The 16,338-nt window shown below is 37.2% G+C and overlaps 1 protein-coding gene across 1 annotated transcript in view; it reads right to left on the reverse strand.

Annotated features, from left to right (window-relative positions):
- Nucleotides 1-571: 571 nt before the first annotated feature.
- Nucleotides 572-16,338, reverse strand: part of LOC143233601 (uncharacterized) — a 42,549-nt gene continuing 26,782 nt past the window's right edge. Inside the window, exons 5-9 of the mRNA XM_076469983.1 lie at nt 13,295-13,474; nt 12,630-12,702; nt 9,350-9,529; nt 2,411-2,584; nt 572-727 (exon numbers count right to left, since the gene is read on the reverse strand). Coding sequence (XP_076326098.1) covers nt 600-727; nt 2,411-2,584; nt 9,350-9,529; nt 12,630-12,702; nt 13,295-13,474 — 735 coding nt within the window. The 3' untranslated portion in view covers nt 572-599. The remainder of the gene's footprint in view (nt 728-2,410; nt 2,585-9,349; nt 9,530-12,629; nt 12,703-13,294; nt 13,475-16,338) is intronic.

Raw genomic sequence — 16,338 nt, forward strand, 5'->3', positions numbered from 1 at the left:
ATCCCTTTCTTCATAGCACTCAATAAAGTCTATTCCCAGCTATTTAAATAATAAGTATAATTTTATAATGTCTTTGCGTTTATCATTATTGAAACCCATCTGCCATTTATTTGTCTAACTCACTGAATGATCTAAATCCTTTTGTAAATCAGCAGCATCCTCTTCACAGCCAGCAACACACAAGACCTCGACATCATCTGCAGCTTTTAGTAATTGATTGATCATTCCTTCATTTATGTCATTCATGCAGATCAAAAGAGAAAGGTCCTAAGACTGAGCCCTGAGGTATCCCCACTTGTGACACTATATGATGTTCTACAGCTGATTTATGGGCTTTCATTGAAATAACATTGTTATCTAAATAATCTGCCAACTTGAAACTTTCAGTCTTAATTAACAGTTTAAATAATTATACACATTTCATAAGCGCGACCTATTTAGATCTTCATCCACTGTTTAAGGAAAAAAATAATTTACTTTAAATTCGAATACATTTTGAATAATAACTGTGTATTTAGGGTAAGGAACAACTTATTCAAATCGACCTTTGCTCCACTAATGCTAACTTCATAAATCTTCCCATAAAGAGAATCTCCACCTCAAAGCTGGCCAACGTCCATCCAACACGGGTAGCCAGCAAGCTCCAACCTCCTTCGAAGTTCAAGTACTAACTCTTGGGCATCCCACTGGTAACTAATGAACACAGACGGACAAGGGATCTCTGGCTCTGATACAAAAAAACAAACAATCTACATTATTAAAAGATTGTTATGTAAAGTTTCACTTGTTCTTTCCAATCTAACCCTCTTGATCAAACCAGTTGCTGGTGAACTCCACCACTCTTCACTTTCTGCTTGTCCTTGACCTTAAACAAAACGTGTTAAATGTATTTAAAATGCGGATTATTGATGTAGAAAGAATATTTTTAATGTATTTTTTCATCAGAGTTGATGATGTAAAATATTGAATTGAATCTTGTAGTCATTTGGACTAGAAAATCACATGTTGTCCGAGTTATATGTGAAAAACTTCACGATATGATAAAAAAATGTTTTCAAAGGATACATGTTTAACTAGTTCACTAAGAAATTACAGTTAGAGGAATATATGGGACGTATCAAGTGTCCTTTTTCTGTTGCTGGGAAGAAGACACTTGCTGTTTCTATAAGTTGAAAATGCTGGCAAACAACATCTTTACAGAAAACTTGTAGTGGGTCATTACCATTACAGGGTACATTGTGTATGTTTTATTCCTTACTACGTTCTACTATAACTGTTTTTATTGATTCTAATTATGATTATATTATAATTTCATATTGTAATTGATAATTTAACATGGATAACAACTAACATACGATATTGCGGTCCTTTTCCTTTAATACTGGCTTGGATTTTTAGATTAGATTATAATTGATTATAACAAGGATTAAAATGATCTCCTTGTTGTTTTGTAATCAATTACATTGTGGTCCAAAACTGTCTGTATTATTTTAAACTTTAATAACTAGGGAAATACAATCATGCAGTTTCAAAATCTTGTAGCGCAACTCAAACAGTTCTCACTGACATGTCAGTAGACTTATAAGTGTGCACCACTAATGGCTCTCATAACATCAGCCGATATTCCAGTTCAGTCCACGTTCGCTGCAACCTGACAAAAGTTATGGTGGCGATGGTATCTGTTATCCTACTCTTTAGTTCCGTAATGTTTGCTATATGGTTGCGATCACGATGTCTTTAACATACCCTCAAAACAAGTTATGTTATGCCTGACGAACACAGAATTGGACTACCCCAACCAATCTATTTCATTGAGAAGTAATCATTTTACTGTATAACACTACATATTGAGAGAGAAAAACAATGACAATAAACACTGTTTGAGTACTGCTACAAGATTTTGAAAACTGATATTCTATTTTGGCTTGAAATTCGCGCAAAGCTACTCAAGGGCTATATGCGCTAGCCGTTCTTAATTTAGTAGTGTAAGACTAGAGGGAAGGCAGGTAGTCATCACCACCCACCGCCAATTCTTGGGCTACTCTTTTACCAACGAATAGTGGGATTGACCATCACATTATAACGCCCCCACGGCTAAAAGAAAGGATGAGCTTGTTGGTGTTACGTGGATTCGAACCCGCGACCATCATATTACGAGTCGAGTGCCTTAACCCACCTTGCCAGGCCGGGTACCTTGAAAGCTGAAGTTTCAGAGTTATTAAAATAGTAAATTATCTTTTCTTCCACACAAAAAACGTAAGAGCATGACCTTAGTGTCAATCCACTGTTGTAACACAATTAAGGTTACAGTTAATGTAAAATCATATAATAAAATAAATATATTATTATATTCTCGCATTTACTTTTCAATTTTCTAGAAACAAATTATTTGTTAAATGCATGTTATTACCTAGATTCGCCTGAATTTTCTCGCATATGTCTTCTCTCCCCATCTGACTTAAATAATACATCAGTAGCTCCACGCAGTAGCGGGTTCTGCCATTATTTTTTAACCAATCTTCAATCATGGCCTGACTTGGGTTAACTTCGTCTTGGAACTTCATGGTTATTCGTTCGCTGTAACCTGAATATCAACTGATACATTACGAATCTTCACAATAAACGTTTTGTTGCATTAAAACGTTAACAAAGATGAATTTCTCAAGAATAACATAAAAGGCGAAACGTACATTTGTATACGGAAATTTAAGAAAATGAAATATACTTTTATACGAATATTACAAAATAAAAAACACCTTTTATAAGGAGATTGCAAAATATGGAATATATTTTTATATGGAGATTGTAAAATACGAATATCACAAAATAAGAAACACTTCTTTATTGAAATTGCAAAATATGGAATATACTTTTAGATGGAGATGGTAAAATATAAAGATTGCAAAATAAGAAACTTTTATACGGAAATTGCAAAATATGAAACATTTTTATATGGAGATTATTAAATACGAATATTTGCAAAATAAGAAACTTCTACAGGGAAATTGCAAGTTCTACCTCTAGTACAGCAGTAAGTCTACGGATTTATGAGGCTAAAATCAGGGGGTTCAATCCCCCTCAGTAGACTCAGTAAATAGTCCGATGTGGCTTTGCTATAAGAAAACACACACACACATGGAAATTGCAAAATATGGAATATATTTTTATATGAAAATTGCCCATCTAGCAAGGAAAAAGAGTTGTGAATTTCTAAATCTCTTTTAACCCTTTCACTGTTTGTTTCTTTGTTGTTAACGTTATACCTTCTCTGTCCACCATGGGTATCAAAACCCGATTTTCAATCATTTTTGACAGTAAAAACTGAAACATGTTACCTATCAAGTACATTCTCGAAACACATAGCCAATGAGTTAACATACCAGACTGTTTATTTGAGAGTCCAATGTTCGCTTCTCGTTGCCGATAAAAACGTGCTCCGGCCTTTATGACTGTGAATGTGTTGTAAGAATAACGGTTAAATCACGATATATGGTTAAAGTTGTTCGAGAAGTTGTTAGTTAAAAATTAGGGACCACTAGCGAAGATAGCATTTATTATACTTGTGAAGACATTACATAAATAAAACAAATCCTAGCGCCATCTATATTCGTTTTGATCAAAGTTCACTCTACTATTCTTCACTTTCTGGCATTCTATCATATTTTAGTTATCCTTACCCTACTACTCATATTCTGATTGTCCTCACCCTACTACTCATATTTTGATTGTCCTTACCCTACTACTCATATTTTGATTGTCCTTACCCTACTACTCATATTTTTGATTGTCCTTACCCTACTACTCATATTCTGATTGTCCTTACCTACTACTCATATTTTGATTGTCCTTATCCTACTACTCATATTCTGATTGTCCTTACCCTACTACTCATATTCTGATTGTTCTCACCCTACTACTCATATTTTGGTTGTCCTATCCTACTGCTCATATTTTTTGAATTGTCCTTGCCCTACTACTCATAGTTCTGGTTGTTATCCTTACTACTACTCATATTTTGGTTGTCCTTATCCTACTGCTACTCATATTTTGGTTGTGTATCCTGCTACTACTCATGTTTTTGGTCATTACCTTACACTACTTTACTCATGTTTTGGTTGTCCTTACCCTCCTACTGCTCGTATTTCAGTTATCCTTATTCTATTACTCATGTTTTTTTTTGTTGTTACCCTACTACTCATGTTTTGATTGTCCTTATCCTACTACTCATATTTTGGTTGATTTTGATAACCTTCCTGCACTCTCATATTTTTGATTTGTCATTTGCCCTACTACTCATGATTCTGGTTGTTCCTGCCCTACTACTCATATTTTGAGTTGATGTAACATCTACTACTCATATTTTGGTTGATGTACCCTACTACTCATATTTTTTGTTGTCATACCTACTACTCATGTTTTTGGTTGTTCGTATCCTGCTACTCACATTTTGGATTGATCGTTGCCCCACTACTCATATTCTTCTGTTGTTCCTTTCTCCTTACTACTCATGCTAATTTTGGTTTGTCCTTATCTCTACTGCTCATGCGTGATTGTTTGCCTTGTCCTACTGCTCATATTTTGTTGTCCTTACCCTACTACTCATATTCAGGATTATCCTTATTCTACTACTCATATTTTTGGTTGATGTGTCCTACTGCTCATACTTTCGGGTTGTTCCTTACCCTACTGCTCGTATTCGGATTATCCTTGTTCTAATGCTCTCTATTTTGATTGTCCTTACCCTACTACTCTGTATTTTTTGGTTGTCCTTACCCTACTACTCATATTTGGAGTTGTCCTTACCCTACTACTCATATTCTGGTTGTTCTTCCCTACTCACTCATTTTTGCGGTTGATCCTACCCTACTGCTCATATTTTTGGTTGTCTTGCCCTACTGCTCATATTCGGATTATCCTCTGTTCTAATGCTCTCATATTTTGTTGTCCTTGTCCTACTACTCATATTTTTGGTTGTCCTTATCCTACTACTCAGCGATTTTTGATTGTCAGCACCTACTGCTCATATTCGATTAATCCTTGTTTATACTACTCATATGTTTTGAGTTGATCCTACCCTACTGCTCATATTCGGATTGTCCTATCCCTGCTACTCATCATTTCGTTGATTGTCCTTACACTTCTATGCGGTTGTCATTTCTACTGCTCATGGCTTGGTTCATGCCCTTGCATACTACTCATATTCTGGTTGTCCTTGCCCTGCTACTCATATTCTGGATTGTCTGCCCTGCTACTACTCGTATTCGGATTGTTCCTTACCCACACTACTCATGTTCAGTTGTTCTCACATCTAATGTTCATCATTGCATCCTCAAAGACTCATATTTTTTGGTTTGTTTACATCCTGCCCAATCGTGTTTTTCCATTGTCCTACCCTACTGATCGTGTTCGCGTTGTCATTGCCCTACTGCTCATGTTCTCATCGTTCCTCATGCCCTACTATTCTCATGTTCTTTATCCTTGTTTTTCATTGCCCTACTATGATTTTGATTGTCCTGCCCTACTACTCGTGTTCTCGTTGATCATTGCCTACTGCTCATGTTTGATTGTCTACTCATATTCTGGTTGATATGCCCTGCTGCTCATGTTTTTGCGGCGTCGCCTGCTGCTCGTATGTTCTGGTTGTCATCTGCTCCTGCTACATGTTCTCGTTGCTCAGCCGCCCTGCTGCTCGTATTTTCTTCGTTGTCACTGCATGCCCTGCTACTCTGCTCATGATTCTCGTTGTCATTGCCCTGCTACTCATGTTCTCGTTGATCGTGTCCCTTACTGCTGTACGTTTCATTTATGTACCTCACTCCATCGCGTTGTCATTCCAGCTGGTTTAATTCCGTTGTCGGCGCTTACCTGCTTTGCCTGTTAAATTATTTCTTGATCATCGCCTGCTACTGCGTCATTTTGTAGTTGATCGGCCCTGCTGCTTGCATCGTTCTCGTTGTCATAGCCCTGCTTTGCTCATGGATTTCTCGTTTAATCCTACTGCTCGTCGCCTTATGTGACTGCTCATGCGCCCGTTTCATTATTCATCACCCTACTGCCCATGTTCTCGTTGTCTTGCCCTACTGCCCGTGAATTCTCGATTGTCTGTGCCTTACTGCTGCTCATCCATTCTGGGTTGTCCGGCTTACCTACTGCCCGTAATCATCATTTATCCATGCCCTACTGCTCGTCGGTATCCTTCTCCCTAATCGTATGTTCCTTGTACCCTACTGCCCATGTTCTCGTTGTTGTCATACCCTACTGCTGCTTATATTTCGGTTTATTTTTCATTTCATTTCACTGCTCAATGTTTTAGAATGCAGTCTTCACCTCCTGCTCCATGTTGCGGTTACTCTTATGTCACTTCGTTTCACTTGTATGTTACCCTTAGGGCATCGTTTAAGAACCTTTCTCTGGGCATCTATTGGTCAGACAGCTCCAGAATACCCTCCTTTTGTTGCTGTGTATCCTTGCTCATCACAACATTGTTTTCTATACAGTTTCTCCTCTCTTAAATTTTATGTTAGTAACTCACGATGTAACAAGATACGGAAGAGAGGCGAGTGTTTGATCAGTAATAGGTTACTTTTAAAAAGATCTTTTAATTAGTTTCATTGGTTTAAACGGCATTTTTAACTTTCTAACTTTTCTAGTCCAATGAAAGACGGTTATTTCGCATGTGCTCCATATCCACAATTACATACCAATTTACGTAACTGATTTCACAACTTGTGAAAATAGAAAAGTGTAAGATACTCAGGAAAGGTAGGCCTCAAAATGACTCAAGTTGTTTCTCACGACGACTTGTGTGGCTTGGTTAGCTGTTTCTCACAACAACTTAAGTGATTCAGTTAGCTGTTTCTCACAACGACTTATGTGATTCAGTTAGTTGTTTCTCACGACGAATTGTGTGGCTTGGTTAGTTGTTTCTTACAACGACTTCTGTGGCTTGGTTAGCTGTTTCTCACAACGACTTGTATGGCTTGCTTAGCTGTTTCTCACAACGACTTATGTGATTCAGTTAGTTGTTTCTCACGACAGGTGTGTGGCTTGGTTAGTTGTTTCTTACAACGACTTCTGTGGCTTGGTTAGCTGTTTCTCACGACGACTTGTGTGATTCAGTTAGTTGTTTCTCAACGACTTCTGTGGCTTGGTTAGTTGTTTCTTACAACGACTTCTGTGGCTTGGTTAGCTGTTTCTCACAACGACTTGTATGGCTTGATTAGCTGTTTCTCACAACGACTTGTGTGGCTTGGTTAGCTGTTTCTCACAACGACTTAAGTGATTCAGTTAGTTGTTTCTCACGACGAATTGTGTGGCTTGGTTAGTTGTTTCTTACAACGACTTCTGTGGCTTGGTTAGCTGTTTCTCACGACGATTGTGATTCAGTTAGTTGTTTCTCACAACGACTTCTGTGGCTTGGTTAGTTGTTTCTCACAACGACTTAAGTGATTCAGTTAGTTGTTTCTCACGACGAAGTATTGTGGCTTGGTTAGTTGTTTCTTACAACGACTTCTGTGGCTTGGTTAGCTGTTTCTCACAACGACTTGTATGGCTTGCTTAGCTGTTTCTCACAACGACTTATGTGATTCAGTTAGTTGTTTCTCACGACGAATTGTGTGGCTTGGTTAGTTGTTTCTTACAACGACTTCTGTGGCTTGGTTAGCTGTTTCTCACGACGACTTGTGTGATTCAGTTAGTTGTTTCTCACAACGACTTCTGTGGCTTGGTTAGTTGTTTCTCACAACGACTTAAGTGATTCAGTTAGTTGTTTCTCACGACGAATTGTGTGGCTTGGTTAGTTGTTTCTTACAACGACTTCTGTGGCTTGGTTAGCTGTTTCTCACAACGACTTGTATGGCTTGCTTAGCTGTTTCTCACAACGACTTATGTGATTCAGTTAGTTGTTTCTCACGACAATTGTGTGGCTTGGTTGGTTGTTTCTTACAACGACTTCTGTGGCTTGGTTAGCTGTTTCTCACGACGACTTGTGTGATTCAGTTAGTTGTTTCTCACAACGACTTCTGTGGCTTGGTTAGTTGTTTCTTACAACGACTTCTGTGGCTTGGTTAGCTGTTTCTCACAACGACTTGTATGGCTTGATTAGCTGTTTCTCACAACGACTTAAGTGATTCAGTTAGTTGTTTCTCACGACGAATTGTGTGGCTTGGTTAGTTGTTTCTTACAACGACTTCTGTGGCTTGCTTAGCTGTTTCTCACGACGACTTGTGTGATTCAGTTAGTTGTTTCTCACAACGACTTCTGTGGCTTGGTTAGTTGTTTCTCACAACGACTTAAGTGATTCAGTTAGTTGTTTCTCACGACGAATTGTGTGGCTTGGTTAGTTGTTTCTTACAACGACTTCTGTGGCTTGGTTAGCTGTTTCTCACAACGACTTCTGTGGCTTGGTTAGTTGTTTCTCACAACGACTTGTATGACTTGATTAGCTGTTTCTAACAACAACCTGTGACACCAATAAGACAGCGTACTTTAAATAGATCAAGGTTAATATTCTTGTCGTCACATATTGCTTCAGTTATTAGTATGTCAGTGACTAAATAAAAGCAATGGTTGCTATTCCCAGGTGTTTTGTATATATTATAACGCCAAAAAGTAAAACATAGTTTTGACAATATTAAATAGGGTTGCGTTCACTTTGCTGAATTTCGTGCAGAGCTACTTGAGGGTTATCTACACCAGGTGGATATTGATTTTGAAATGATAGCCTGGTCAATAACGCTCACAACAAAATCTTATGAGACCGAATAGCGAGATTTGAGTCACTTTTATTATGTTACTGCGCTACCAATGTACAAAATGATTTTTTTTATTCTTAGCGGTAAAGAAACGCGAGCTGCAGGTGATCTGATCCACAGCGCAGCACGCAAATCATTAAATCAGGCTAAGCCTATGTTGCATAAGATTCACGTTTGGCCTAAACGTTGTACTGTTTTTTTTTTTTAATAATAATAATAAACGTTTTTTCTTTCTTTAACCTACTTTGTTTAACAGCTTATTGACTCTAATAAGTCACCGACAGTTTTTGTGTAAAAACATACAGAAGCTTTTACAGTTTCTAATATTAAAAGAAATCCATATCTGTTAAGATTTTTCACTTTACTTTTGCTCAATAACTCAATCAAAAATGATCAAATTTTTATGAAATTTTGTGGACATATCAAGGATATTGTTCCTCATTGTCCTGCCAAACATAATCCGTGGCCATTGATAGCCACGGACATACGGACACATTTACATATTTTTTATGAGAGCCGAATATGACCAACAATGGATGGCAAGAGATACGGACTCTCCTGAGTGTTCCTTCGGTTGTAAACAATTTTGTTCCTACCTAGTCGCTTTGCTAAAGCAAGCCAGTCTTTTCCCAAGTTAACATCATTGAGAAGACTCGAGACAACTTTAATACAGTCATGTTCTTTCTGATAATAGGTGTCACAATCCCAACGATACTTCGTCACTTCATTCTTAAAAGGAAGATGGCGGAGGTCAGCGTAGCTTGAGGCTCCGCAGTCTGAAATAAAATAGAAAGATTGAATTAAGTGAGCAGTTTAAAATTAATTTAAAGTAGGTGTTTATATCAATGTTTTTAATGCAAAAATTCCCATTTGTGTTTTATTTAAATAAACGTGTGTGTTTTCTTATAGCAAAGCCACAGCGGGCTATCTGCTGAGCCGACCGAGGGGAATCGAACCCCTGATTGTAGCGTTGTAAGTCCGTAGACACACCGCTGTATTAGCGAGTGGCCATATTTAAATAAGTTTTCTTTAAAATGTTAAATAACTATATATAATCCAATGTTTGTTTGTTTTGGAATTTCGCACAAAGCTACTCGAGGGCTATCTGTGCTAGCCGTCCCTAATTTAGAAGTGTAAGACTAGAGGGAAGGCAGCTAGTCATCACCACCCACCGCCAACTCTTGGGCTACTCTTTACCAACGAAAAGTGGGATTGACCGTATTATACGCCCACGGCTGGGAGGGCGAGCATGTTTTGGCGCGACTCGGGCGCGAACCCGCGACCCTCAGATTACAAAGTGCACGCCTTAACGCGCTAGGCTATAATCCAATGAATTATTTAAATTAATCTATACTGATCGCTCTTGCTACTACATAGATTAGTAAAAAAGATATACTAACCTTGAACTTTGAGGAGAGTGATATAATACTGTGTGATTTGTTATAATATGACACAAATAATTTAAAATATTTGCCCTCCAGTATCAAAACCCAGTTTCTAGTGGTGGACACAGCAGAGATAGTCTATTGTGTAGCCTTGTGATTAACTACAAATGCGCGAACATACATGCATTTAAATTACTAAAGTGTTTGCTTTGAAAACGCAAAAATTACACACCGGATTATTTGCTCAGTGCTTACCTAAAGGATCGAACGCCAAACTTTAGAATTATAAGCCCTCAAATTTAATGAATCGATTGATACGTTTATTATCGAGAAACCTAAAATACCAATAGAAAAAAGTATTAGATTTTCTAATACTTTTCCTAGTTTTTTCTATTCCTAGTTTTGTTACGCCCCATCACCTTTTTATTTTTACAAACACAATGTCAGTAGACACTAAAGAACGCACCCGGCATGGCAAGGTGGATAAGGCATTGGAATCGTAATCTGAGGGCCGCGGGTTCGAATCCTCGTCGCACCAAACATGCTCGCCCTTTCAGCCTATGGGTGTGTTATAATGTGACGGTCAATTCCACTGTTCGTTTGTAAAAGAGGAGCCCAAGAGTCGACAGTGGATGGTGATGACTAGCTGCCTTCCCTCTAGTCTTTTACTGCTAAATTAGGGACGGCTAGGGCAGATAGCCCTCGTGTGGCTTTGCGTGACATTCAAATCAAACAAACAAACAAACACCATTATTAGAAAATAAATTTTTGAAATGTCTTGAATGTGTTGCGAAATAAATTTTACTACAGATGTGCATCGTTTCAACAAACTTACGGTACCTGATGATTAAATTACGTTGTCGAAACGTTGTACATTTATTACAAGTTCCTTTCATTGCCCATTCAAGCCGTTTCGAAACGTTACAACGTCAGTTCAATAACTATATGCTGGATTTCTAACCACTGTTCTAATACTTCAAATAACGTAAAATATATTTCAGTTTTTTAAAATAATTACCAGATCACGATTTTATTTCAAGTGAAACTCTTTGTTTTGAGGAAGCAGTTTCACAAAAACGTACTTTAAATTTATTTAAAGAAATAGTTTGTAAGTTTAAGTTCTACTTAGCAAACCCTACCGAAGTGATCGATTTCCAGCATTGACACTAACAGATGTCTGTTGAAACAGTTCAACAGTAGCTGTCTTTAAAATAGTGATTAAAAATATAAAATGTACAGTCAATACAATTTCTTGGATCAGAGTGTATACGCAATATGATTGTCTAGTGGGCAGTTTACAACCGTCTTTTGACATTCTATGTCTTATATCAATAAACCAAATTGCAATACGTTTGTTTTTAAGCCAAGAGAACTGACTGCAAAGCATGTTGGCAAAAATGTTTCAGTTTCAACGCAATGGGTGCATCCAATACAGTAAAGCGATTAACTTCACTGAATAGCCACGAAAATATTTTTACACTGGATGCCACCGTTCCCCGTCATTGTACTGAGCGCAAGAAAATAACGCTACCGAAGTGAACGCTTTGTGACAATTGTCTTCTCCATAATGAAGGAGAAATATATATTCAACCAAATTCAAACTAATTTACTGGAAATGGTAAAAAAATAATGCATGTATAAAATACCGACATGAAATATATATATATAAATTGAACAACAACAAATATGCTCTCAAACCAGTTTCTCTCTTTATGCGTTTTTCCCTCCATACTCCTATCTTCAGAGTATTTCTTTCAATCAGTCGATGGAGAAAGTCCAATTTTTCTCGTGAAATTTCCTCATAAAAAGTCACATCAGAATGGGTGTTCACCACATCGAAAACTGGCTAATCTCACATCAGAATGGGTGTTCACACCATCAAAAACTGGCTAATCGTTGTTGACATTTTGAAATTTTAGGAATTGCAAAAAACGAATAATTTTCCTCTGGTGTATTCTTAAAAGTAAGTATTTTAATACATGATTACTGTTGTGCGATTAAGCGATGTTTTTGCTACAAATCTTCATATTGCATGTGGTTAATGCAACAACGTGCCATATTTATAGTCAAAAGAAACTATTGTTCTAGAAACAATGCAGACAGAGATATTATTTGCTTCCTTCTTGATGTGCACAAGTTTTTACATTATGAATTTTTTTTGTGTATGCTTTGTTGTTGAGTCATAAACTTTCTTGTAGTCAAAAGAAGTTAGTCGGTGGTACAACAATAACTCTGAGGGGGGTTTATAACCAGCGGTAGGCTGAAAATAGATAACTCATTGTATAGTTTTCTATTTAACAATAAAAAATTTAAGAAATCGAAATAAAGAAACGCTTTGTTTATAACCTCTCCCCCGGTGATTCATTGGCAAGTTGTGAAGTTGATATTAAAATTCATGCTTCGATACCAGCGGTATTTACAATGTTTTAATTTCCAAATTTTACTACTTTAATAATATATTAATATAATATAATAAGATATATTAACTTACCGTTCAACGAGGAAAATGGGAAAAATGTTCGAATGAAGTCTGTTTTTACAATTCTGTATTCACACTGGATTGTCTGCAGAAATTGGAAAAAAGGAATATTTAGAAAGAAGAACTTTGTGTTTTCATTTTTTCATCTGTAAAAAATGGTAATTTGTGCCCATACAGTAACATTAGTACGGGGTTACTTAAGGAACGTACAGACTTTAAACAAGTTACGAAATATTTTTCGTAATATTTAAATGAAATATGTATCCTCAATACTTTTAACGGATATCAGATTAAACTGTATCGAATTATTAAGTAAAGAAAAGTTAAACTCAACTTCTTATTTACTTCAATTACTTCTTATTTTTCTCCATTGTTAAGACAAACCATCCATCAAAGTCCTCAATGTTGGAGTAATTTGTTTATTTCTTTTTTCAGAAAAAACTGTTACATTGTTACCGGCGTTGTGAGCGAAACGTACTTAACTTCCTAATACAACTTCCATCAACAATCCTATATGGAAAATACTATAAAACTCAATGAACACATAAAAGGAGGGGAGACAATAGAAAGGGCGAAATACGATCAGGTTTATTTGGTGTTATCCAAAGAAGTAAACATTTCCTTGGTCACGTGTGCCTATAGAGCAGTAAAGTAAATCTGTCGGCCATTTTTCTCACCTTCTGGACTAGGCAATCACTGAGTGGTAGCAGATGAAGACATGAATGACCTACACATCCTGGTATGCCGTGTTGTACACAAGTCTTCTTGCATGGACATGACACGCAGAGACTGAAGGACAAACGTTTATACCAGCTGTTACGCAATGTTTCAAGCTCAGCTTCCAAAAGATGGCGCACCTATGTTAATATTCTATGAGTTAATAATAATTTCAGGTAGTGAAATAATTAACAGTTAAGAGTTATACATAATCAACAAGTGACTTAACAATGACGTTTGAACGAACAGATATACGCAAAGAAAACTTTGTTTGTTCGTTATTAATGCAAAGGACCACGATGGCTTCAGCGTTACAATCTTTACGACTGAGCCGCTGTAGAGGGTTATGAACAGAAATATTTAAAATAAATTAAATAATCAATAGAAAACAACAAATTATGTTCGTTTAATGGTAGAAAATGGGAGAGATTAACCATTCACCAAAGATTTAATAAAACCTGTTAATGTTAACCATTTTAACAGTATCAAAATGGAAATAATATTACGAATTTGGTTTCCACTATTTGTGAAATGTTGTTAAGATAAAAGGCAAAATAAAACAAGAAAAGATTTTTTCTAATTTAGATTTCTTTCTTATTTCGTATACTTGACATGTTTGCTTCGGAATGAAAAGAAACATTGGATTTTATTTATGAAACGCACTGCAGACATATACTATTCAAAAAAAAAAAAACGCAAAAGGCAAAATTTGAGACATATTGTTTACAAGTTTATTCCGGATAGTTCAGTATGACATGTGTGAAACTTTGCACATTCACTGCTGAACATCTAAAGTCTGCAAAGGCGAAGTCCACGATCACTAGGTGAAGTTTAACGTCACTCAACGTCAATAACGAGTATGCCCCGCGTGAGCATCAATAACTTCTTGGCATCTCCTGCCCATGGAAGCGATGAGATGACGAATCACATCCTGTGGAATGGCTGTCCACTCAGCCTGCAAAGCTGCTGCAAGCTGAGGTAGAGTCTGCGGTTGAGGTTGTCGCCGTCGCAGACGTCGGTCCAACTCGTTCCAAAGATGTTCGATGGGGTTTAAATCTGGTGATCTGGAGGGCCAGGGAAGAACGTTGATGTTGTGGTGTCTCAAGAAGACAGTGGTGAGTCGGGCTGTGTGAGGACGGGCATTGTCATGTTGAAAAACGTCGTTGACGTTCACCATGATGGGTTGCACATGGGGCCTAAGAATCTCGTCGACGGTTGCGTACGGTCTGATCGAAAATCCTACGTAGCCCTGGTATGGTTGAGGCAGTAGACGTCACAGTGGTGGTCCTATCCCGAAGGTGACGTAACCGGATGTAGCGATCTTGTCCGAGCGTGGTCACGCAAGGTTTGCCACATCGTGGACGGTCACAAGTTGATCCATGTTGTTGGTGACAATTCCATAGCCTTGTGATGGTGCTTGGGTGGACATTCACAGCTCTGGCAACATCTGATCGAGATTCGCCTGCTTCCAAGCGACCAATGGCGTTGTTGCGTTGTGCTTCAGTCAGTCTTGGTGTAACTGTATTGTGTGTCGGTGGCTTAACACTGAGCTACGGAAACCGAGAACCCGTCACTTTTATAGGGATTTTGCACATGTTGCACTTGCAGAACATACAGATTTCTCAAACAAATTTATTGGACACGCATGCATTTTGGCGAAAAATCCGATGTTTTCTTCCGTTTTCAAAGTGCACAACTTTTATTGTCATTTTGGTCTGACAATCAGTGCCTTAACACGTGTAACATCACATACTCTGAGCTTGTAACGTTATTACATATATTTCTCTTTAAAATAACAAAAATATCCCTTTTGCGTTTCTTTTTTTGAAGAGTATATTAATAAAGGTCTGGGTTTGTCAGGTGGTTAAGGCACTTGACTCCTAATCTGAGGGGCGCGAGTTCAAATCCCGTCACACCAAATATGATCGCCCTTTCAGCTGTGGGGCGTTATAATGTGACGGTCCATCCCACTAAGAGTTGGCGGTGGATGACGATAACTTGCTGCCTCTCTCTAGTCTCGAACTGTTAAATTAGAGATGGTTAGAGTTGAGAGCTCTCGTGTGGCTTTGCGCGAAAATTCAAAACAAACAAACACATTAATAAGGTACAATAGGAGTGTCTGTATACACACTATGTATGTGATTTAAACAATAGTTTTTATATACGAAATTATAACTTGGTAGCAAGCTTAAGGAAGCATATAATACTAAAATTCGATCTGTAGAGTAAGCACAGTACATGAAATGTTGTTTAAACAAAACAAATTAATTTATCGATGTATTTAACTCTTTCAAGCATCCAACAGTGTTAGAATTCAAGTACAGGATGATTATTAAGTAAACCACTCAGGTGGGTGTAAAAAAATAAAATTTTAAATGGTTTTCTTAACTAACTTCTGAGAAAGAGAAGTATTCTCCATTTCAATTGTTTTTACATCAAACTTCGTACTTTAGAGTCAGTATACGTACAGTTGAGATTTTAAAATTACGTACAATATAAACGTTTATTTTGTAGTTTAACTTTACGTGAATCAGTTCACATGTATATAATCATTATTCATCGTCATGTAATTATTCACCTATAGATGGCGCCCTATCCCAGATCAATTGATTTTTTTTTTGTTATAAGTCAGAACTGAATCAAATAGCCAAAAAATAAAAACGAAATACGCATATTTTATTATATTGTGAATTAAGGTACAGGCCCACAATTTTTCGGATTTAAGAACAAATGTTTTTTAAATCATACACAATGGTACTTCCGACACCATATTCTTCAGTGAGACGCCGCATACACACACGCCACGATCAAACTTCTGCAATAACTCCACTTTCTGTGTTATTGATGACGTCAAATGTTTCCTTTTCTTTCTCACTGTTACCTATAGGGGTCTCTGCAGCTCTTTTTTCTTACTTTTTCACAGTGAAATTAAACACAAAGTCACAAAATAAAAAGCAATAAAAAATACCAGCTTACAGCAGACACACGTGTGACCAGTAGGAGC

The sequence above is a fragment of the Tachypleus tridentatus genome, chromosome 1 (genome assembly GCF_004210375.1).
Source record: "Tachypleus tridentatus isolate NWPU-2018 chromosome 1, ASM421037v1, whole genome shotgun sequence".
NCBI lineage: Eukaryota > Metazoa > Arthropoda > Merostomata > Xiphosura > Limulidae > Tachypleus > Tachypleus tridentatus.